Source organism: Gobius niger, assembly GCF_951799975.1.
Source record: "Gobius niger genome assembly, chromosome: 9".
NCBI lineage: Eukaryota > Metazoa > Chordata > Actinopteri > Gobiiformes > Gobiidae > Gobius > Gobius niger.
Window position 1 is genome coordinate 17,958,246 of NC_136860.1, and position 25,001 is coordinate 17,983,246.

At 41.1% G+C, this 25,001-nt stretch overlaps 2 protein-coding genes across 2 annotated transcripts; both read right to left on the reverse strand.

The window, feature by feature from the left end:
• Window positions 1–352: 352 nt before the first annotated feature.
• morc3a (MORC family CW-type zinc finger 3a) lies at window positions 353–10,590 on the reverse strand. Its single transcript, XM_079562611.1, has 19 exons — window positions 10,545–10,590; window positions 8,408–8,480; window positions 6,990–7,122; window positions 6,658–6,881; window positions 6,399–6,555; window positions 6,148–6,271; window positions 5,888–6,016; window positions 5,670–5,789; window positions 5,497–5,594; window positions 5,314–5,418; window positions 3,946–4,074; window positions 3,795–3,869; window positions 3,623–3,662; window positions 3,455–3,532; window positions 2,265–2,367; window positions 2,091–2,160; window positions 966–1,971; window positions 721–878; window positions 353–637 (listed from the first exon to the last, which is right to left on the reverse strand). The coding sequence occupies exons 1-19, from the start codon at window positions 10,581–10,583 to the stop codon at window positions 487–489; spliced, it is 3,012 nt and encodes a 1,003-aa protein (XP_079418737.1). The 5' UTR covers window positions 10,584–10,590; the 3' UTR covers window positions 353–486.
• A 2,437-nt stretch (window positions 10,591–13,027) lies between these two features.
• On the reverse strand, window positions 13,028–24,647 carry dop1b (DOP1 leucine zipper like protein B). Its single transcript, XM_079563802.1, has 37 exons — window positions 24,463–24,647; window positions 23,258–23,429; window positions 22,743–22,924; window positions 22,501–22,671; window positions 22,235–22,424; window positions 22,033–22,131; window positions 21,777–21,900; window positions 21,477–21,698; window positions 21,250–21,370; window positions 21,058–21,177; window positions 20,779–20,887; window positions 20,410–20,646; window positions 20,037–20,335; window positions 19,516–19,946; window positions 19,146–19,417; window positions 18,918–19,070; window positions 18,671–18,771; window positions 18,383–18,573; window positions 16,772–18,317; window positions 16,597–16,696; window positions 16,340–16,525; window positions 16,143–16,265; window positions 15,948–16,082; window positions 15,818–15,873; window positions 15,638–15,742; window positions 15,486–15,552; window positions 15,214–15,370; window positions 15,038–15,120; window positions 14,853–14,962; window positions 14,623–14,772; window positions 14,474–14,535; window positions 14,260–14,388; window positions 14,049–14,185; window positions 13,900–13,955; window positions 13,656–13,793; window positions 13,445–13,577; window positions 13,028–13,360 (listed from the first exon to the last, which is right to left on the reverse strand). The coding sequence occupies exons 2-37, from the start codon at window positions 23,393–23,395 to the stop codon at window positions 13,100–13,102; spliced, it is 6,894 nt and encodes a 2,297-aa protein (XP_079419928.1). The 5' UTR covers window positions 23,396–23,429; window positions 24,463–24,647; the 3' UTR covers window positions 13,028–13,099.
• Between the last annotated feature and the right edge of the window lie 354 nt (window positions 24,648–25,001).

Sequence of the window (25,001 nt, forward strand, 5' to 3'; positions counted from 1 at the left end):
AACGCTTTTTGCAGCATTTTTGAGGGCCCCTACCCTGCTCTGGGCCCTGGGTACTCAGTACCCTTTACCCCCCCAGTCCGACGCCCCTGCATCTGTATCAACTGTATCAACACTTTCATGTCGGCGCTTATAAGAAAATGGTTTTATTTCTGTACATAATTACAAAATCTTACAAAAACATACACACTGCTACAACATGTCAACTACATTAAATAAAAGAGACAATAAAACATGTTGAGAGCTTAGAATAAAAGCTACATTATAATGATATAAGGTTGAGCAGGTCATTGATTAATCCAGGGGTTGTAAAATCTATAACATAACTATATTATTGCTTTATGCATCTCTCATGTTTCTCATTAAACACAAACACACAATATATTGCATGTCATGGTATTAAATAGTGGCTTTACATTAAATAATAATAATCAAACAAAGATTTAAGTAACAGTCCCTGTTTAACACTGATAAAACAGTCAATGGACGCTAAAAAGGAGTGCTTTGTGAGCCATCATTCAGAACTTGTTCTAAGATTTCATCAATAACGTTACACTCATAATTCACTTGATCCAGATCGAGAGCAGGAACATGATGAGTAGCAAGAAGACGCCCAACACTGTGTCGCAGTGCGATCAAACTAGGATTCAGAGAGACAAAGGGAACACAGAATGTAAGTAAAAACAGAATACTTTTTCATTTTACAGCTATTTAAGAGTGTACCTCTGAGATGAAGAGGGCCCAGGGGCTGTTTCATTTTCTTGTGAATCTGTTTGTGCTGAAGAATCAACGACTGCCCTTTCGTTCATTTGTTGCATATTTAACCTGAGAGACTCGCACTCAGATGCCAGACGGGCCTTTTCCTCCTCTGCAGCTTCCAACTTTGAAGACAAATACACAGCACTTGTTGATGCCTATCAAAGTTTGAAAGAAATTGGCCTTTAAATACACTGAACCCTGACACTGACCTGTGTGAGCAGTCTCTCCTTCTCCTTGTTGCGTTCATCAAGTTCCCGCATGATGCTATCCACCTGCAGCGCAATCTCATCCATGCCCTTGTCATCGTGTCGATCAGTACTGGGCTTGACCTCAACAGCTGCCAGTAAAGCCTCCTTGTCTTTAATAAGCTCATTGATTTTATTTCTGGCACTCTCAAACATTCTTTTATAGTCCGTAGTGTTCTGCCTTTCTTCAGCTTGTTGGTCTTGAGATTCCCTCTTTACATCGATTGGAGATGCATCGCGTCTCCTCTGTAACTGGGATTGAGGCTGATGTACCTGTTCTTTTACAGTGTCTCTTTCCTGTCCACGCTCCGAAACCTGGTCTGGCTCTGTCCGTCTCTCTGGAATACCCGCAGGCAACAGAGATGGGGACCTACTGCCAGATTCACTATCAGAGGAATTTTCAGTACCTGGATCTTCACTTGCTGTGATTCCATTGAGTACAGGCTGACTGATGTTCTCCTCCTTCACCACAGTGATCTTAAGCATACTTCCTGCCTGGTCATTTACATCTTTAGTTTTGTCTGTACTATCCTCACCAGTCTTTTCTTCCTTAACATACATTTTAGGCACTTCTGTTTGTGTGGTGATGTTGGCCACTGCAGGAGCAGCAGCAGAGGCACTATTGCCTTGAGCTGAAGGGCCACTTTGAGCTGTCTCTGATGGATGGTCTACAGCGGCATCATCACTGCACTCTAGCAGCATGTCGACATCGCACTCTGTCTCTGTTTGCTCTGTCTTTACTTGGACCGAAGCAGGGTTACTTGTAGGTTTTGGCGTACTTGCACCTTCAACTATGACCAGATCATCATCTGTGTCATCACTGTCGTCATCGATGGGAATTGAAGGCGAGCTTTGTGGACTCACATCTAAAGAAAAAACTGGATCGGAAGCTTTACTTTGTGCTCGGCTGAGTCTTGGTCTTTTTGGTGTAGTGCATGGGGGGTTGGACTGCAGTCTTTTCTCCCTTGCGCTTACGTTTTAAATACAAACACAAAATTAACTTCATGTTTACATTCCAATGCACATAAATACTATGATTTGTTAACATCTTTCGCTAAACTGTTATGAAAGAAAGAGCAATATTTATACCTTAACATTGGAGCCAGAGAGCATACATTTGAAATAACTGGAAGGCCTTTGCTGGTGGATGGACTGCAGGCTGTAAAAATGGAGGTTTATGAGAAGTGGGAGTTAATAATAATGAATAAGATGGCAGAGAACCTAATAAAAAATAAATAAATAATCAAATCATAATAATCTCACCATCTTGTGAGATGGAAGAAGGGGTTAGGGGAGAGCCGCCCTGGATTGAATCTCTGTTTTTCCTGCTTTTTGGTGTGAGTGGAATGGAAGACGAATGTTCTCCCTGACAAAAGAGCACACAGGTAGATCCAGCATTACAGTGGGTGAATAAAATACAAGCACATTTTCTTAAAGCTATCTTAAGCTCTTCTCTAGGATTTCTTTGTTGCCAGTAGGAGTCAGTAGTGAACCCAGCTCTAGTCTGCACCCCTCCTCCCCTCCCCTGGCTTCCCCCTATCACCGACGCCTATAGATAGAAGATAGAAGAGATGACCGGTGTTCCATTCAGCCCCATTCATAGTAATGATTCCAAGTTGTTGTGAAATTAACATGGCTGCAATCTCCTCCTACGAATCCTGGGCAAAAGGCAAAAAGGCGGGAAAGCAGGACCAGCTACCAGCCTCCGCAGTGCCCCAGAGCGAGTCAAATCATAGGTTTAGGCTTCCACTTTATTATTTCTAGTATACAAGAACCAGCGTGGTTAAAATATGGTACGTAGCCCAGCGCCATTACATGGAACATAGCAATTTTTAGAAAAAGAAAAACTCTTTGGAGCCAGGCTTTTAAGCAGTGCTAGGGAGGTGTAATGCCACCATTGGAATCCTTTTTACCAAGTGTCTTTTGGAGTCGCCCCTGGCCACCAGGGGGTGGTATTACAGCAATGTCAGCTCCCCGCCATGAGGACTTGTCTATGCTTCTACCTACCAGACACTTCACCAACCTTGCTCTGATTCTGTCCATGGTCAAAGTCTCCCTGCAGAGGTTTGCATGTTCTTACAAATATATTTTTAAAATGTTTTTTGGCTTGTACTAAACGTACAAGCCAAGCTAGACAAAACAGAGCGGAAGGGAAGAGTGCAAAAAGCAGGAGAAGACATTCAGCAAATCATTGGAACCGAGACTCAAACTCATGACGCTGTGAACAGAACAGTTCGTCTGTGGTTGTGCAGCAGCCCCAACCACTAAACATAAAGTTTTTGGACTGCTGTTGTCACCAGAGAATGCAAAAGGAAGAATTGTGCCCTCTGCAGATATGTTGAATATCTGCATTACAGAAATTTTCTAGACACATAAATTATACTATAAAGGTCGACTGAATGATGACATACAATGCCATATGCCCTTTTAAAACTCTATCCAAATGAACATACCTTTTCACGCAGCTGCTGCAGAAGGATCTCATGTTGCATTTGAGCCACTCGTTGGTGTTCTCTCAGTTCTTTCTCCGCCTGTGTGATGCGAGAATGGTTTTCAATAGTTTTTTTTTCAATATACCTTTATTCTTATTCGGGAGATGATTCTGGTCAAGACATTCTCACCTGCATTCTCCTTTCTTGCAGCCTTCTGTCCTCCCTTTCCCTTTAAAAGGAAGAACATTTAAGTTGAATACAGAATAACAAACAAAAAAAGCACATTATGACATGCCATTATCCCCATTGTACTTCTTTTGTTTGTTTAAGTCCCCTTTATACTAGGTCGTATATAACTCACTGTTGTTTGTATGTCTTCAAATATGAAGGCTGTTCATCGTCAGAGTCCTCAGGTTCCTCCTCCACCTGACAGCTCCTGTAAGTGAGAAAAGATCAATGACATTGCAAAGTGTTTGACTCCATCTACTGTACATACTTGACTCTTCTCTTACCTGAACTGGGGATCTGGATTCAAATAGCAGTACCATTTGTCTGGGAGCTTTGAGCAGTCAATCCCATCAGGAAGTTTTCGCCATTGAGAGCAGTCGTCACATTGTGCCCAGTTTTGGTCAGGCCGTTTTCTGAGATTGAACATTCAGAAATACAGAAGAGTATTACTATTGCCTTCAAATATACAGTATTCAGATATATCAGTTTGAATGGTAAACAATAGTGGGCAGTAAGCAAATAGTTAGTAACTAGTGGTAACACGGACCAACTTAAGAACCTGCTCAAAAGTGTGGGATTTATTTACAGCAGTGCTGTGTAAATATACGCAGAACAAATTGTGTATATTTACAGAGAACACTCAAGAACCTTCATTCACCTTTGAGAGTAGGTCAAGAATAATTTGTACTACAAAGTAGTATTTCGTTATGAACAAATAAGGATAAGTATGTAACGTATTACAAAAGTAACGAGTTACAAAAATATATAGCTTTTTTTAGTAACAAAGGAATATAACATATTAAAATACCGGATTATATTAGTCATTACAATTCAAGTCAAAACAAAACACGAGACAATGGGGAGAGCGAAGGAAAAGGAAATCTTTAACTGCAGTTTTGCTCGGAGGCATTATTACTATTTCAGTTTATATTTGACCAAAAGTAACTCAAAATTAATTTAAAGTAGTGTAAAAGCTACATTTTTGAAACAGTAATATGTAATACAAACATATTACATTTTTATAGCTGTAACTACTTTGCCTGGCACGAGCTAGACTGATTCTCCATGTTAAGAGATACATGGGGCTACAGTCTGGAATTGTGCTATTTGAATCTCGCTGGCTCCGGCAAAACCAGGCAGAGCCAATCATAGCACGGGAGGCGGGAGTTAATGGTGCGTCATCTTCCGCACCAGGATTTCCCATCTACCAGTGCTCCTCGGGGCCGTAATCAAAACAGTGAAGATGGCGGCCGTGACACAACGATCTTTTACCAGTGCCCTTTAGTCTGTTTTAAATGAGCTGGACTTGTCCTTAAAGCCACAGCAAGAAGCTGCTCTGACGGCTTTCGCCGGAACATTTACTCGACTGCACGTGTGGACTACAAACAATCATGGCGGAGGACGTGAACACAAAGCGTAAGTCGCTTTGTGTTTGATTGGTTCGTTCTCGTTCAAACTACGATCGTTAGCCCCGCCTCAAGTCTTGATTTGGAAATTGCGTCCTATTACCACACTTCCAGACTGTCTTTTATATGTATTTATAAATACATGAATAAAGTCAGTCTGGCTTTTGTCAGACTAGTAACTACTAATACAGAATATATTACAGTTTTGAAGTAACTGTACAGGGCTGTATTTCACACAACACCTACATTGTATCTTCTACTGGCACGCCTGAGGGATCTTCTTTGGATCTCCTGAATCGGATTTCTTTCCAGTATTCTTCCAGCTTGGTCCCCAAATTGATAATAGTTTTCCTGAAATCACATGAATGTTACTTACATAAAGGTGAAACAAAGCAATTAAAAAAACTAAAAACATGAATTCTACAGTACCTGTACTTATCATTCTCTTCAAAGCTTTGTTTATTGTGTGTAGGATCCAGAAAGTTGCATTCGATAACGCCGATGACACCAACACCTCTTTTGTCTGCCTGCAGTTTGTAAATGTTGGGTGGTTACGATCACTGTAAACCCAAAACGTTCTGCACAAATGCAAATGATCTTACCTTGAGCTGGCACCCCACACGTTCATAGGCTTTAATAAGTCGATTTTTATGGTACATCATAATGCCATATTGATCTTTACTCTTCGTGTTATACCCAAAAATAATAGGAATGCGTTTGGTCTTGATAAAAGTTAAGGCAATAAGGCTTTCATGTAAAAAGTGTAGATTGGTTATACAAAAGAATGTGATGGACCGGAAGACGACGGGTAAAAGGATACGACACACATTGGCTTGTAGTGGTCTTTTCGACTGTGGGCCAGACTCTTTGCAATGAGCTGAGACTTCACCTTTTTACCGCGTATCATGATTTGCAATCGAGGCTTCAGGTAGAGAATACTGCAGTATGCCTGAAACACGATCAGAGACAGAAGTGCTGCTTTAGCAAGGCAGGTACAAAACAACATTCAAAAGACGCCTTATTGTAAAATTCACAACCCAACCAAACGATTAAAACACCAAATATGTGTAAGCCTTTTACCCGAAGAGAGAACAAACTTTCAGGGATGTGGGAAATGTCATTCATTTCCTGATAGACATCGGATGGCATTCGAATGTCGTAACGGTCCAGATTAAAATCAATCTCCAGCTGGTTTTGTGACGTTCTGTTGAGGCACAGGACAAGATTAAGCTTCACATCTTTCCTATTAAGCAACTATATCTTTCGAGGGAATTATTGGAATGTGTTCTTACAACGAACACATTGGGTAAGTATTCGGGAAGAGCTCAAACCTGCGGAGATTCCAGATTATGATCCGCGTCCCTGTTTGACTTCTAGACCATGACGCCCTAATTGTGTTGATTTCGTTGAGCAAGTCTTTTTCCGCTTTGAAGGGTGAATAGCGTAGAATATCCTGAAGACTGGCTTTGTGCTCATCTTTTACACTGAGTATAACAAAGTCAAGGACAATGTAGGCTAGAAACAGACACTATTTATCTTATTATTCTGGCCCAGTCTTTTCACATGTAAATAAACACCATGAAAGGATATTTGTGTTTCCTCTCTCCTCAAAGCATACTATAGGCACAATGATTTGTTCTGCACCAATCTTTTGAAGGTATGTCTGTGAGAGCATCCCAATGCACATGGCAGTCTTAGACTTGGAGAACACAACGGCATCTTTTCCCAAACGCATGGAGCCAGATTTGAACCCGTTTCCATAGATACCAATCGGCAGAACTCCCTTGAGAGCCACTTTGTCGCTGTAACCAAAGCTACAAAAGAAAAAGTGAGTTTTAAAATTGTTCAGTGGGATAGAAATGTTAGTATGGCTTAGTAAAAATGACTGTAAAATGTGCATTACTAATAAGCAATGCCTCTACCTCAGCATCTTGTGCATTGTCTGATAGTCCAGGCCGTTGCCATCATCCATGAAGGTGAGACATTCCTCTTTGCTGACCATTGTTTTATCAATCCAAAAGTGCTGGGCGTTGACATCTGGATCGTAGGCATTATCTGAAATGACACAAAAGAATAAATCGAGTAGGCTCAAAAAGTGTTTGAACCCCTTTAATTTTTCCTGTTAAAGTCCGACACTAAAAGAGGCACCACCTACTTTCATACTTCGTTAGGGCTGGGCAGCTAATCGAAATTGAATTGAAATCGCAATCTCTACTTTGCTCAATCTCAATAATCATCATGGGACTTTATATATTTTATTACAGCCATTTACTTGGCACAAACAGCACCAAGTTTGGACGAGACAATGGAAGTGCGTTGAATGAGACTGGAGGAAAGCATTTTTTTGTTTGAGCTGAGGTTTGAATGAAAGATGTATCTAATTATATGAATCAACAAGACGTATTGAATTTATTATGAAGAAATAAAATCGAATTGAAAATCAAGATCGATCAATATGAGGAAAATAATCGTGATTATTTTTTTTCCTAAATGACCCAGCCCTACTTCTAGTAGAGTGAAATCTATTTGCTGTGTATTGTACTGTATTTACTTATAAGCAACGGTAAACAAAGTAGCACCAATGCTAGAAACAATTAGCCTGGAGGAGGCAGCCTGACAGCCATAAAATGTGCTCACAAACACAATAGATTAAGCTAGGAACATTATGAATACGTTTGGACATTTCAAATTAATTAACAAGCGGTGTATAAAAAAAAGGAGTTTGGGAAATTTAGGTGCATGGCCATTCTATAAACCAGAATTTAGTAAGTCAGTAAGTAAGTAAGTAAGTAAGTAATCTTTCTTTAATATAGCGCTTCTCACAGACAGAGGTCACAAAGTGCTTTACAGTGGACAACAACAAAATACAAACAATAAAAAAAACAGGTTTAAACAGGTGAGATGAATTTACCACAAACAAACAAACAAAACACAACCATGATTGAGAGCAATGGATTGTGTCTGGTGTTGCTGTACAGAGTCTAAGTCACTTAAGATGCTTTAAATGTTACAGGCAAAGTGGATAGTAAGGCCTTCAATAGAATGCTTGGAACAAAGCAAAGTAGGAAGTAATAGTTTTCTCTACTTTGACTGGGCATTCTGCAGAATTTACAAAGGCTTACAGGGAAAGTAAAGAATATGTGAGCTAGGACTAATTTAGGACTAAACCAAGATTATAACAGCACTAAATGGGAGTAGCTAGGAGTGGGAGTAGATAGTAGTAGGAGTAACTCGAAGCCACTCCTAATGCTAAATATTTGTACAGGCTCGAACAAAACAGCTTTGGTCACCAGAACAAGTCACAAAGTAATGCCATTAAAACCATGTGTCAATGACTCACCAATGAGCTCTGCAATGGCGCTGAAGGGCCAGGTGTGGCTGGTGGAGTTGGTGTGCAGATATTTGGGACAAAGCTAAAACATAATGAAAACAATGAGTTTATGACACGAGTTAAGCAAAAAAAAAAAAAGTATTGTGTTTTTACTTCTATGCCACGGACTCAATCTTTATCTCTATTTCCAACCTTGTATTCAAGGCTTACAGGCCTGGCCAAACCTGCTGAAAACGCATGTATACAATCTAAAAAATAAAAAAAAGATTTGGGGATAGCAGGGTGGGTTGGGTCACATAAGACATTTCTTCGCTTTACTGCCAAAGCTTTCAACATTTTGCCCAACTCTATTTCTATGCTCTCAAAACAACCCAACTCTCCCCATGACCAGGGAATGTTGGGTCACTATTCTGAAGGGTAGACACATTTATCTATGACAGGATCTTGTAGAATTTTTCATTGTTTAGTTGGTGAAAGTTAGAATACTTGAAAATGTAGTGGTCATCAATACTGAAATAAGATCTACTGGAAACATAATAGATGGAGCAGGCCTGTCAGCACCTCCTACAGATAAGGGGGGACCTAGCATGAGAACAACAGTCTCAGGACTAATAAGTTCTAATAAGGTCTTCCTTGTCTGGGTTTGCAAACAAAATAGAAGATCTACAAAGAGACCATCCAGCACTGCTTCCTGCTTCATTCTTCAGAGTTGGAAACTTCACCCAAACATGTTAACAAGGTGTCAAGGATGTAACGATTGGGACATCATGTCTTCTGTGTGACCCAACGCTCCCCACAAATGTTATCCATAGCTCCCCAGTCATTTTAGACTTTTTTCACCTTCAACCACTAACACATTTATTTGGTCAATGATTAAGATGCCGACTAGTACTTGGTCTTTAGAGTATGTCTATTCATCCTGGAAATTATGATAAATTAAAGCCAACTTCTTCAGTGTGAAAGCTGACTCAAAGTTGACAACCAAAACAAAAGATAGCATGTTTTATTTTACATTTCTGCATTACTTGCATCCATAAACAGTAAGTAACGTCACATGACTCTGTGACCATGACCTCTCACTTAAGCCTGGTCTCTCTGGTTAGACACTGTAAGCACTCATGCTCTAGAATTTATGAAAATAAAGGGGCCCAAGTACACAAATATTGAACCTGATCATGTTTGGTCATATTAATCTTAATGGTTTAATGTTCTTTCAAGCATCTATAATTGCACCTGTGGGATTGTGTACAAAACACACCACTGCTCAAAGCTACAGTGAAAAAATAATTTCACCTTTCAGTTTTGGGAGAAAAAGATGTTCAAAATTGCCCCAAGTTATGTTTATGTTTATACATTCACCTAACAGGAACATGGCACAATAAATGTCATTTATTGCAGCTGCCTGCACATCTTTAAAGACACTCACACTGATGTTCTATGTCAAATTGTTGTTGTCTTTATAATATTTTTTATTTATTTATGCATTCCCTTGTGGCCATATAGTTTTAAAGTTTTTATAGCTTATATTTATTTGTTTTATGTTCCATGTTGCACGATTGAACCGAGAAACAAAAATGTTTGTTGTCAAACAATGGGAAAAAAAACTATTCTGATTCAAAACAAAGTGACGTCACTGAAGAAAAAAAAAAACTATGAATATAATAGGTATGTAATAACCACAGCATAGTCAGACCGTAGATTTACTATAGAGGGCATTGTGGATTATATTGACTGATAATTAAATGAAATGTTAAGTGAAGAGAAGAGACATAAAATGTTTAAGAGAAAACTTTTGAACGTACAAGTACACAGTCACTGTAAGGAAATTACTAGAACGAATCAGCCCCACTACGCTTCTTCGGAGAGCGCCAAAGAAACGAAAGAGAAACTACTAAGATCGATGCATTGTACAAATAATAATAGATGTGTAATTTCCTACATTTGGATATTTAGCTCGTAGGAAAGACAAAAATACCTTTGCATAAAAATGTCAAGAGGAATTTTACCAATGACGTTTAGACAATATACATGTACTTTGCCCTGTGACAAGTCATTATGGCAAAACAATCATCATAGACTACAATATAAAGAAGATCCATTATGTAATCCTAAAACTGAAGAGTAAAAGACCAACAAATGTTCTTACGGTGCTTAACGGGACCCCGCGGTCTGTTTGTGCAGCCATGTTTGTGTTTTTCTCCTTCTGGGGTGGGAGACCTGAGAACACCGCATTCTCCGCCACAGAGCCCCCTCCGGACATTTAGAGTACTACAACTGCCCGGTCACGATGGATATACAATATACAGTTTATGCTCAAATGTTTTTATACCCCAGAATTATTAATACGTCAGAATTATGATTATTTATTTATCTTTATTTATTTTTTTGCTTTTTTCAGAGAGTAGGAAAGATAAAACAAAAAGTTTTGTTTTTGTTAGTTAGGTTATGCAAAGCCATTTTTATGGTCAAACAACTGAGTTTGCTCTTTTTAAATCATAATGACATCTGAAATTGCCACACTGACCTCGATCAAAGGTTTCTGGTACATGTTCTGGTGATCTTGGCTGGATAATATGCACACAAGTGGACACAAACGGATTTGAATGGCTACTAGGTAAGCATCCTCACCTGCTGTGATCAGTATTTGGAATTATTCTGTGTTTAGGAAAGGTTTAGGAAATTTTTTGGGCTCCTGACAGACCCTTGCATCTTTCATCCAGTGTTGCACTGGCGTTTCTGCTTTCTGAGTCATGCGGAAAGCAAATGAATTGTCAGAGGATCTGTAAGAAAAGTAGTAAAAGATAACCAAGGTACTGAGAGTATCAATCAGCAATTGTTGAAATCAAACTATGGCCAGGTGGCATTGACAGGTAGGCCACACCAACAGAAATTTCAGCAACAACTGCCAGGAAAATTGTGGATGTAAAGAAAAACCAGAGATAACTTTATCTGAAATAGGCCTACAGGACTGTATATAAAGTGGTAGCTCAAGATGCACAATTGTCTGCATGACCAAGTTACCAGAAGAATGACATTACTTTGCAATTGCCACTAAGTATCCGCTTACAATGCAAAACAGCACAGAGACAAGCCTCAAAATTTCCATTTGGAATGATGAAACCAAAATGGAACTTCATGGCCACATCGATGAACGTTACATTTGGAGGAGCCAACATGAACGATGCACATTCCTACAGTGAAACACAGAGGTGGATCACTGATGTTTTGGGGACGTGTGGGCTTCAGGGAACTTGGTCAAACTTTATTTCAGGATAAATGCAGCATGTTATTAAAGAATACGGAAGGAAAAGGAGCACTCATCAGCCTGGAAGCTGCACATGGGACACACTTAGACGTTCCAACATGACAACGATCCTAAGCACAAGGCCATGTCGAAATCTCATTGGCTACAGCAGAATAAATTGAAGGTTCTGGAGCGGCCATCTCAGTCTGCAGGCCTCAATATCACTGAGCCACTCTGGGGGGATCTCAAACGTGCAGTTCATGCAAGACAGCCCGGGAATTTAAAGGAGCTGGAGGCTTTTTGCCAAAAATAATGGCCATCTGAGGAAATAAAGAGACCCATCCACAACTACAACAAAGGACACAGTATTAAGGACTGGGGTAGGCCAATGCAAACTTTTGATCCGGGGATTTCTCCAAAACCATTGATTTGTCCCTATTTTAACACAAGCTCAGGTTTTTCACCAGTACCATGCCTAAAACAGTGCATGTACTTGAAACGTAATGCCTTCTGGCCCCAATGTTTCGATATTGACTGAACCAATTAAACAGCTAAAGGTCTATCACCTAAAAGTTGATTGGTCTATTTAATTAACGTTTGACTTTTGTAAACAGGAAATTTAACCATTCAAAAGCTACAATTTGGTTGCCCCTCAAAAAAACATTGTATCCCAGATTTTAAGGTGGGAAATCTGGTCACCCTATGCATGGGGTGTCCTTTATGCTGAAGATAACCCATTATGTGCCAAAGTGGATAGTAATTTGGAATATTGTATCAGAAAAATAAATGAATTTATCAACTAATAACAGTGAAAAGAAAATTTCCTGTATTGTCTTAAAAATTAACGTATTAATTTGATTATCATGTCTTTATATGTACTTACGATCACTTGCAGCTGACTCAGTAAAACGCCAAGTTTTATTAAGTGAATTAATTTATTTTCTGCAAAATAAACAGACCTTAAAGCATCCAAAATAAATTACAATTTAGCATTAAACAGGTTTTCGCAGTAAAAAGCTTATTTCCCTTAAAATCTCTAAATAGCATGCAAATGTGTACAGTGTGCAGTGTAAGAAGGTGACATTTAGAAGGTGTCATTACGACAGTGTTTTACATTCAGTAACTTGACAATCGAACTCATGAGGGACAGATTCCCAAAAATGAACAATAACAGTAAACTGAGACAAACAAAGACTGTACATTCACTTAGTCTCAAACCTTTGACTCTATAGAAGATCGTGAGGGGTATTGATCAAGTCTGCTGAGTTTTCTTGAGTTGGTAAAAGCAATAATGCTCTGGCCTTGAGATAAAAGTTAGGATTGTAAAAGCTTCAACAATGGATAGGGTAATTGGTAAGAGAGCAATTAGACATAAATACAAATAAAAAAATTCACATTATTTCCCCAACACGTTAGTTTCTTAATAGGACTTTCAATGCATCAGTGATAACTCTGTTCTAGTTCTTCTCCATACAGTCCAGGAACTCTGCCTCTATGGTGTTTTCCAACCTCCTAAGAACAGTTTCTGAGCTGGATGCTGGGTACTCTGCCACAGGAATGTGGGGCGTCGGCTCATTGTAAGGCGAAGGCCCCTGGAAAGAACTGCAGAGGGTGCAAAAGAAAGGCACCAGCTGCGTAATAGACACCAGGGAGCGCTGAGTGAGGAGTGGAAACTCCAAGCAGTCCGTTGATGACTCCTCACACAGCCCATTTAGAATCTGAAACATCATTACATATACAATTAGTGATTGCTTAAAGATGAAGTAGCAGAAAGGTTGAATCCTAATCTACTGCAAACGTACCCCGTAGCGCTGCTGAATTCCCTTTAGTATCTTAACAACATGGGGCGTACTCTCCTGCTCGCCCTCAATCAGAGCATTCTCTGGTCCGCTGTAACACTTAACATCCACCTCAGGCACAAAGGCCCAACGATACCTGCAGATAAAAGGAAAACGTCACTAAATTTACACGAAAAACAGTGTATGACTCCTGTATTTTTGTAAAGTGTCTTACATCTGAAACAATGGAATCTTTTCACAAGGGAAAGCTAAAGAAGTGTCCAGAAACTTGCAGGCTGACAAATACATGTCCAACTCTGCCTGGGAGAGATTTAGTGGTCCACTTTTGTCTCCACGGACAGTTTTTGGTTGCCTATTACAAGAGAAAAAAGGGAAGCAGGAGTCTTCTTAACACATCATTGTCATGTAAAAGCAGTATCAACATGTGGTGAACTTGCTTAGACTTTAACTAGACTTACTTGGGGCTCTCTTTCTCTATGTGCAGGCTTTTCTCCAGTCGAACAAATATTCTTATCTAAACCACAAAATATTTTTACAACATTTGACAATAAAAACTTGTTACAGTATATCTCTTAAACAATATTTCAATGATTCGGTGCAATCGTACCAGTTCTGTGACCATTATAGGCCAAAGAGAAGTGAGGTGCTGAGATGAGATTCGCAACAGTAAGACACGAAACATCAGAAACATCTGAGCTGACACCGCAGGGCTGAGATTCATACGCAAAGCTTCTGTGAGACGCTCTGCAGAATAAATTAGGTCAAGTCAGACCAAGAGTTCAAGAAAATCAAATCACAAATAATGTTTGATAATACACCTTGTATAAGAGGCAGATACAGATGATACTGATCAATCTCTCCACTGAACATGGCAAATGCCTGGCGCTTCAGTAGCATAGGCTTCTGGTCTGCACTGGCAAATAGTTTCATAGAGCTACTCTGCAAACCTGCAACATGAAAGAACACGCAACAGTCAATGACTAGTGAGTGTTAAATGAAGTTGTGTGCGAAGTTATGTCAAATCAAACGTACTCATAAGGTCTTTGAACATCGTCTTCTCATGAGTCAGCAGGTGGTCAATAATTGATTTCCAACTAAAAACAGCAGAAAACCTTCAATCAGAATTCAAGCTAACTTTGTTTGTACACCTTGTAACAACACAAATATAAAGCTGTTATCACCTGGCTGCACATGAAGCCTCCATGGTGAAAAAGAGAGGGTCCATGTAGAGCTCAAAGACCTCCTTCTTCCAGGCCCTTTTGGTGTAAGCATAGCCGCTCAGACTGCTCACGAGCTGAGCGCCTGCCTCAAAACTAGGAATATTGTAGGCACTGCAGACAGGGATACAGTTGGATTAACCAAAACGAGAGGGATTAGGAAGATGTGCTATTTGCTGTAAAGGACGGGTTACCTGTGGTTTTTCAAATAAGGAAAAACATAGTACAGGAGGCGGGAGATGAGGGGAACAGCCTTTTCCTTCTCATCGCTGCGATACACCATGTCCAGCAGTGGGGCTAAAATCTGAAATAACATGCAGTTATGGAATACTGCACTTACCAAGTAAATAATGTAATGGGAAAAAGCACAACAGCCTACCTCTGCCAGCAGGACAAGAGCCTGGACGCTGTACACGGAGGGAGCCGATGAGGACACCATTGTGCTAGCTTGTGCCACAGATTCTGTTTTTAATGAATGAATGAATGAATGAAGAGAGAGTACATTTTTGTCATCGTAAAATGGCAAATATGGAAAAAACAAAAACAAATGAATACCATCAAGTCCCTCTGCATCTGCATCATCATGTTCCTCTGTTTCCTGGCGCACCTGCGGTTGAACTTTGACCCCAAGGCTTCGAGTAAGCCAACTAGTTTGCTCTAAAGATGAGCCTGCTATTGCCCCGACTGCCTCAAGAATCCTCTGAGTCACTTCCTGCGGAAGATTTGATATCTTTTTTTTTTTTTTTACCAAAACGGCAGACAATATTGCAATAAGATGTTTTAGCGAAGTTCAACAAGGTAACAGCTCAATGAGACGTGCATCTTACTTGCAAATCTCTGGCATCCCTCTTGTTGTCCAGGTTAGGAAGTCGGTTAACAACGTCATTAAGAATCCTAGAAGAGAAAACGTAAGAAGAATTATTTCACAGTTTTATCGATCAACTCTTTTCTCTTTCTTTAGAAATGCGTGAGTACAAACCCCAGCAGTAAGAAATGTCCTGGTGGAGTCAGATTCAACTGCACAGACTCACGCAACAGAGTGAGGAGAGGGACAACGTTGTCCTGCAGAACCTGAGGTGAAACACTAAAGAAATACCAGTTGTTAAGACTTTTTAAATCTATCATTATTTTTGAGAGTTTAACTAGAGGCTCCATATACCTCTGAATGAAAGCAAAGCTGAACTGTAGCATCGGAATGTCAACTAAAGCCGATTTCTGAAAAGGAAAATAAAGTGAACTCATGAAAACCTTTGACAACATTGATCATGGCAAACTAGACATTAACATACTTGGTCTCCTTTTATCTGATGGGGTTTTTTGACCACCTCTTTAGCCAGATTTAAGATGATGTCTGTGTTCAGGGTGTTCAGAGATTTCACCAGATCCACAATAATCAGACGGGGCTCACTGGCCACAGGTAACACCTATAAATAAAGTAAATGTTTACAATACATGCAATAAAGATGAACATTTCATGCACTTACTTTGTTTTTGGGCCTCCTTTTATTCTTTCTGCTGCTCCACACTGCCGCCACAGAGGCCATGAGCTGAGTGCCATACTGTCCCGTCAAAGGGAGCAGAAACTCCAGTATCCGCTGCCGTAAAATCTATAGATGACACAAATGGAACGGTAATTATACCTCTTCTAAATCAAACAAAACCAGTTGAAGCAAATTCACACCTTTGAGCTCCTGAAGTACACAGAGGCAGAACTGTGTCTGCTGGGAGTATCCAATAAGCGCCTGTGGCTCTCCTCCTTCATCACCACACCCCACAGAAGGGCCGCGCTGCTCAGCATGTTTGGAAGTGTCTCAATCACCGCATTACGAGCGTTACGGATATCCATAGCGTCGTATGTCATTTGAGGCTACAAGAAAATTAAGATCTTTTAATGCGAGTTGTTGGTTTTGGACTTGAAGTACACTTTGCTGTACTCACCCTTTTTGCATCAAGCAGGCAGAAGTGTGTGATTGTGGTCAGGCCTTCGAGAAGAGTCAATGCATAGTCAGGAGCGATGTTCTCCTTTCTGCAACCCAAGCTGAAGAAACAGGAAAAAGATATCATCAATCTCAACAAAAAGTATAAAATTATTCTTTTCTACAGAATAACCCACCTTTGATTGGATTTTCCTCCGTCATGCTCATACAACTTGACCAGCTCATCCAAATTCCGACAGATTTGATTAAGGAAAGGGGTCACAATAATGCCCAATGAGCGTCCCAGATAGGGCAGCGAAGCGCACAGCAGCGCCACCCAGTGAGGATGCATGGCATAACCATACTGTGGCTGCAAAGCACGAGCTGCCGCGGAGACAAACATCCCCTGAGCAGTGATTGGTTGGCTTTGCACATACTGGGCAGCTTTGATGGACTGTTGGAAGAGAACAGCAGTTTGCCACTCTCGTGCCAGAGGTGTGCTGGGAGTCGGAGACTCCCGAGGGTCCCCAGGCTGGCTAGCTGCTGCTCCACTTGGCCAAACGTGATATTCAAGTACAATAAGAGACTGGAGTAGTTTTAGCAACTCCATTTGTAAGGGGTACTGATCCTGTGCCCCCCCCAAACCAAGATTAACTAAACTTTCTTCGGCCAGCCCTCCATCCTCTCCCAACAACTCCACAGTCCTGTTGACGCCCTTTTCACAGCCTCTCTGGCTGACATACATAGATGCAGACAGAGTAAGCAGGGCGTACTGCTGCACTTTACATTCTGAGAGGACTTTTCGAATTTGCTCCAAGGTGGGTCCATTATTTGTACGAGCCATGTAGTCAAGATAGTTCAGGATCTCAGTCAGGACCTCCACGCTTCTCACTTGGACCTCCCTGTTTCCCTGCAAGTCGTGAGGTCCCAGGCTGAGATATGACGGGTAATGGGAGCGCAGGAATCCCAAACACAATGACACTATCAGTTCAATGAGGTGGGCAGGAGGGGTGGAAAGGGAGGAGCAGGAGGACAAGAGAGAGCCATAGAATGATTTACCATCCTGGGACTGCGTGTGACGTTGTAAGAGGTTAGAAATGAGGTTCAAATGTGCAGCTGAGCTGGTGTCCAGAGAGGTGGATGAAAGCGCTTCCACCAGAGAAGAGTGTGCATTGCTCCTCAGTAAACTGTGTAGCAAAGTTAGGCCCTGGAGGAGGTAGGGCCAGCCACCGGCCACTGGATACAGCAGCACATGGCGGAACAGAGAGTCAATGGCCTCCCTCTTATCACGCTCCTGCTTCAGAAGACGAGACCGGGCCATAGCCTCCAGTTCCTGGTCTTCGTCTTCACTCGACAGAGAATCTGAAGCTTGTGTGCGTTCAGATTCCACCCTGTGCAGCCCATTGACCAGACCTCCCTCCTCACTACTGCGATAGTTGGCAGAGCCAGAGCTGGAGTTTTCAGTGGACACTTGTGCCCCACTGGTATCGGCGGACTCTGTGTGTTCACTGACTTCTTCCTCCTCAGGTCCATCTCCATCCTCCTCAGTTACTTCACTCTCACTCCGTGACAGTGTTAAAGTGTCCAATTCTTTGGGCAACTCTGGACCACTGTCTAATTCTGTCCATAAGGATTCACGGTCAACTATGTCATTTAGGTTAAAAGTAGTAACTTCAGTTGCCACGGTGTCCGACGACGTTTTAGTTGAGCTTCGGCTTCTGCTATTGAGAATCTTTAAGTTACCTTTGAGGAAGAATAAACTATTAATATTATTTTCTTATTGAACTGCACTTTACTATTTTTCTTACCAGCAGTGAGATTTTGTTTAACATTCTGAATGCAGCATCTCTGAGTGGATGGGTGAAGAAGCAACAACATGATTGGCTCCAAGATCCTAATCACATCACTGAGAGACAGAGCTCTGACCAGCCAACAGTGAGCTGCAGCAGCTATAGAGCCATCTGTGCAGTTCAGCGAGTCCACGACTACACAAAGAGATCTAAAAGGCAAAGATGTAGGAAATATCAACTGCTGAATGACAAAAGCCTAAACAATAGTTTGATTATTATTATTATATATAGACTGCATTCACAAACCTATCAAACGAGCGATTGTGGGACATAGATCTGTTGTTCTGAGTCTCTCTGGTAAGGTGCCACAGGACTGTGAAGCGGTGTAACGCCTCTAGTCTAACAGTCTGGAGAAAACACACCGACCACATTGTATCTTGTTACATGACATACAAAGGCTTTTTTAAGTTGTGTTTTGTTTAACTTTGTTTACATTACATTTTCAGAAAAGAAACTAATGATTTTTTAAAAATCTTGACATTAAAGTATTGACCTTGTCTCGATGTAATAAAGCCTCACAAATGATGTCTTCACATATTGATGGAGATGGAGCCAAACAGTGAAGTCTGAAGAAGAGCTCCACACAGGAAATGTGCTGCTCTTTGCGCTCTGTGTCTAGCTGGGTCCACAACACTAAGGACATCCGCTAAATGGCAGGGGAATTAAATGTTAGTCTATGTAAGACGTTTGCATTCATTTTGTGATATTGGGACTTTCTGACCTGATAGAAATCAGTTTCTATCTCGATGGCTCTGAGGACAGCAGGGTAGATGGGAGGCTCTGTGACCATCTGCAGCCTCCCACTCAGTGGGTTGGAGTCAGAGGTTTGGTATCGCCGATGTTTGTCCTGGATCACCAGTGCTAAAGACTGAGAGTGGTTTATGAGTTCCAACAATGTAGCCACAGCAGTGTGTTGGATGTAATAGTCCCTCGATAGACAGCAGAGAGTCATTAAGGATCTCAGCCATACTGGTAAATCATCCACATTGCATCCTATAAAGGAGAATAAAAATGTACAAAGTTAATGTGCTTCTGTCTATGTAAGTGTTGAATAACATTTGTTTGATCAGTACATGCACATAATTGCTGACCTGAGTGACCAAACATTTCAGTGTAGAGAGCTTGTGTTTCCTCTTCACTTAGATAGATTGGGAAAGTAATGCATTCCAGTAAAAGATGGCATGATGCTGTAAAAGCCTGTCGGCAGTCTTCAGAGATTTCTGCTTTTCCTCGGGGCATATAACCCTCTCCCCATTGCAGACATCCAGGAAGTGAAGAACGCTCCTTTTTCTTTTTCTGTCGCTCATCACAACATACAGTCTGCTGTTCTACAGAGACTGCATCATCAGATGGGGAGCGTGGCTTCAGTATGTTTGGGACAAACAGCTCTGTAAGCTTGTCTTTTATTTCCTTCCCAGCTATGCCTGCTAGCCGGTTCTTCTGGTCTGCAGGTGAAGGAGACGGAACAGACTGTGGTATTTCCTCTGGCACATGAACATCTTCCACCTGTACCAGCAGGTATCTGAAATGTTGTTATAAAAGAGAAGAGAAATTAAGCGCACATTGAAATTCATGCATCATAGTGTTGCGGAGAAAAGAATCACTAGTTTACCTTGTGTTTAAGAAAGCAAGAATGTCTTGGAGACAGTGGACCATGCTGTGAACACTTCCCCCTTTACGCCACACTCTTTCTCCATCTTTGGTCTCTTCCTTTTCCTCAGTGTTTGCTCCCATTATTGATGGGAGCTGTTGCTCTGAAGGAGATGCACTGATGCCTAGTCCGCTGTCTTCAGACCGGATAGGAGCATAAACTCCAGGCTCTGCCTCATCTCCACTGGTCTTATTGGACTCGGCATCTCTAAGGCCGTTGACATGACCATTGGCTGCCTTTTCCCCATTTTCAGGAATATCCTGTTAAAACAGTGACAAGGGAATAAGGACTGCAGGATTTTCTTTAATGTTGTGTGAACATTCGTGTTTCAAACCTTGTTACTTTTGTCGTCCTCCTCTTGCTTCTGTGAGAACTCCTCCTGTGTGCTGGCTCCTGCCTCCGGATCCATATACGCCACTGGCATTTGGATTTTACTCAGGACCTTGAAGCAGGTCCGAAGACTTTGAGTGACATCGTCCAGGCTAACAGAGGAGATATTGCTCTGCAAAGCTATCAACATTGTGCCCAGCATTTCCGGAAGACACTGGGACTGGATGTCGGCATGCAGCTCCTGTTGGATAAGAACAAATGTCATGTTAAGGGGTGAATTTAGGGAGGGTAAATGGATTTTTGAACTTTGAGTAACTATTTATTTAGAGATTAGAGAAACTCTGTTGCTCAAGTGAGAGCTTTTGTTATTTACCAATGGTATAATGTCAAGCAGAAAAATGATGAGTTGAGACATCTCAGTGACAGAAGTGGCTGGTTGACTGCAGTCTGAGTGAGGAGGTTTGGGTGGGTCATGTTTGGAACTGAAGAAATTAAATAAAAGTCAAACATAACCATTAATTATGTTTTTTGTAAATCTTCTTTTGACATTTTTGGTCATCTTTAGCTTTTTTTTGTATCACACAGCAATCCTTAATATAAAGGAGTATCACATTTTCAAAACAGGTATTTTTGATTTTGCCACCAGCCATACCTCAGAGCTGAACAGAAGCGCCAAGTCATGTATTCCCACAAGAATTCACTGTTCATTGAACTCATGAGCATGTTCATTGTCTTAATAATCTCAGAGGCATTCTTGTTTTCTTTTATTTTGCTGCAAAAAATATTGAACAAAATGTATTTTACATACAAGTACTATCACTTTATGGAAGATTTTATCTCCAACCTGGCTAACTGGTTGCTTGAAAGTCCAGAGCTGTTGGTGGTTTCCTCTCCAAGCATTTCTCGACAGTAGCTGTAGAAGGCTCGAACCAGTTCAAGCAAAACATTGCTCAACACCATTGAACCTAAGCAAAGAATTTTAAATTACTGTCATCAACATACAATAAATGTACTTCATTACAGTAAACAGTGAACAATTTCTTCACATGAAATAATTTACAAAGCACAAACCTATTTCTGGTTTGTCGAGCAGACTCATGAGAATGCGAAATGGCCTGAGATACCCAACAACCTTCTCAGGATCAGACTCCATGTCTTTTTGCTTGATTATATTAATCAAAGCCTGAATGAGATAACTTTTAGCGTAAGTGTTAAAGTAGAAGGTTGTGTGCTCCTCAATTGTTGTAGAGAAAACAGGGTGAAGGGCAACCATGCCACCTTTAATGTCTGTGCCTAAAGAAAAAATACACAATCACAAAATCTGACAGCCTGTGGAATTCATATCAATGTACAAGCTCTGATGAAGAATACCTAAAAGCCAGGCGTAAAGGCGTCTGTTGAGGGACATGTCTCTGCGGAGAAGTGTGAGTAGTGCGGCAGAGACCAGTGATATTAAGTCTTCCACACTCATTGCAATACTGGCTTCCTCTGGATTCTGGGCAACATGTGACATGTTAACAGTGTTATACCTTCGACAAAATAACACTAAATAATGTTATGTGGCCATTTGAGAAAAGGAAATAATTGTAGTGTAGTATTTTAGTATTTTGAAAGTCTTCATTCTCACCAAACATGTGGCAAAGGGGAAAAAGTAGAGCAGAACTTCCAACATGTTTCGCTGAACAAGGACATTTGAATCTTGCAGAGAAAGACCCAATGACTTCACCTACAGAAGATACAAATAAGTGTCACTTACATTAGAAAATAATACACAGTGGGTAATAAATGTAATTTACACATCGCATTGGTTAAAGTTCATGTTCACCTACCACAAGATGGTGATCATAACCCAGCATGTATGTCTGCTCACTCAGGCACACCATACGGTCAAAGTGTGTAACGATGAAGACTGAAGCTGGAAGTCGCACCATCGGACTAACCAAGATAGAGCCCCACAGTGCACCATAGAAAACCTGCTGTCCCACCAGCAGAGACAACTTCAAAAGCAATGCATCAGTTCTGCACAAATGAGTATGATTAGAACAATGTCCTTCAAATCAAAATCAAAATGTTTATAATAAGAAACTCTTTGCACCTGTCATAAACCTCCAGACCCTCTTCAAGGCCAGGCAGTAGACCAGTAATGAAAGCTTGAAGGCTGGGAAGCAAAGCCCTTTGCAGTGGTAAATAGTAACGTTCATAAAGAGCCAGGAGGACAGGCTTCACTGCCATGGCGGCATGGCTCAAAAGTGGAAACAAACCTGAGCTAAAAACCCAAAGACAGGACATTACTAGTGGTCCTCTCATTAGATCGAGCTGACGGACAAATAAACCTACCTGTAAATGAACAAATCTTTTGCTAGCCATTTGGTTCCTATTATTTTAAAGATGACCTCATAGGTTTCAAGGGCTTTTAGATGGACCCCACTGGGTAAAGCTGGATGCAGACACTGGGCGAGACGTTTACCTATGATTAGCCTACGAGGAAGGAGGGAGTACCGTAGATTACTTTGTAAGGCCTGTGAAAGAGAAACAAGAGCATAAATAATAGAATACACCATGAAACTGTAAAACTGTATTTTATAATATGTCAATTTGAGTTGGCCCTGTGACCCTGCAGTCACACTGCCGACACTCCAAAGTAAACATCCTTCTGCTACAATGCTACATATTGGCTAAAGGCAGTCATGGGCCAAAAGATGTGACAAAAACGTATGAGGGAAGTGAAACATGAATGCAGCTGCAAAAATGTAACTTCAGAAATAACCCAGAAACTCTGAAATGAATATGCCATTAACCACTATGGGTACAATACATCCAGGAAACCGGTTTCTAAAACACGTAAAACATACCTTATTAAGTTTGCCCAAAGAGGAGATGAGATCGGCCCATTCTGTAGAAGACTCAAAGTTGCGCAGCGCCTTTTCAATAACCGATGCATAACTCCTGTAGCGGTAGTCATTCATGAGCTCTACCTCCTCAGGATCCATAATGAATTAGTGCGACGTCACAAAGTCAAAACATCTGCAAAAAGAGAGGACATGACGAGGTAAACATCCAGAAACAAATGCATGTGTTTGTAGACCAATAGTATCTGTATTCAAGTTGCTCTGAGCCTTGTTATGAGGTTCAATAGTAAATAACATTAGCCAATTAGCTCTGTCGACTGAGAAGCACAAGCCAGCTGACACACAAATGTTGTCATTCATGAGTGATCAGTATTTGTCCAGTTGCTTCAGTCTTCCTACAAGGGCCATGTGTATATACTTTGAGACTTCAGAACACAGAATCTTGTTAAAACCTTTGGGATTTGGCAAGGTTTAAGATGCAACTAGCAAAATGAGTAATGTCAGTAAAACATTCATGCAGTATAAAGATGACAAAATCCAAACGATTGAGTGCAGAAGGAGGACCATATGGCAACTTCTTTTCTTTTTTTTCTTTTTTTTTACAATGTTACACAACGTGACCGTCATAACTCCAGATAATAAATGATGGTAACTTATTACACAGAACGACGTGTGATGGAAAATTCAGCAATTGTGCTTTTAGGACCAACTGTGATACACAACGAGCTCCTGCAGAGACTTGTCACCTGACTGACGCCACACGAGCTGCGTATACAGTGTCCACAAAACTGTCAGCGCTCACAGGGCCATACGAAACAACAGAGCAGCAGCACTGACCGTGAACGCATCAATACAAAACACTGCTGTTATGTAACTGGGAGAACACATGCAATATTATACATCGATACCCAAAGGAACAGGCACAGCAAACATGTTTTAATCAACGTCGTTTTTAAGGCTGTGTAGCTTGCAAATATAATATATATACACAACCCCCATAATAAGAAATGGACAAAAAGATATTCCAATGCATTTAAATCAGCCATCCATGAAAATATAACCAATATAATCAACAAACAGCAATTGCAGGTTATCCTTAAACAAGGCCAGACTGGAATTATGAAGAATATTGTTTCCGATAAAAGGAAAGCATGGAAGAAATACATGATAACAACAATGGCAAGCCGTCAGGTGCATCAATGACTCACCAACATGGCACAGGAGGCGGATCTACTCATCAAAACGGTAAGCCGGAGCCAAAACAGGTGTTCCGCTTACATTTTACGGCGTTGTCTCAGACAGCCTGGACAAATGTTCCTTAAAATGCGTGTATTCGTCACATCAACAGAGTACAGGTTCATGACGGGGCGGGAGAGGCTCAGCTGATTCCGTGCTAAGAGGAAGGACGGCCCACTTCCTGATGGCGAAGAGGAGGGGCGCGCGTGAGCAAAACTGGATATCTCACTTATTTGCCTCTAAACCGCCTTCCAGAAAGTCAACACACTGGGTACATTTACACAGAGTCACGCCTGGGGCAGGAGAGCCGTTTATTGCTCTATCGTTGTTGTATTAGAGTAATAAAAAAGGAGCCCAAAGAGGATTTGCTCCCCCGTGGACATGGTATGGTCCAGGATGTGCAGCGTTTACAAAGCTCTCACCTCCCTGTCAGATGTTTGTGCCCTGTCAAAGAGGAAGAACCTGCAGGCCTGTCGAGCACACAGACGGATCCAGCCAAAACGATCCATGT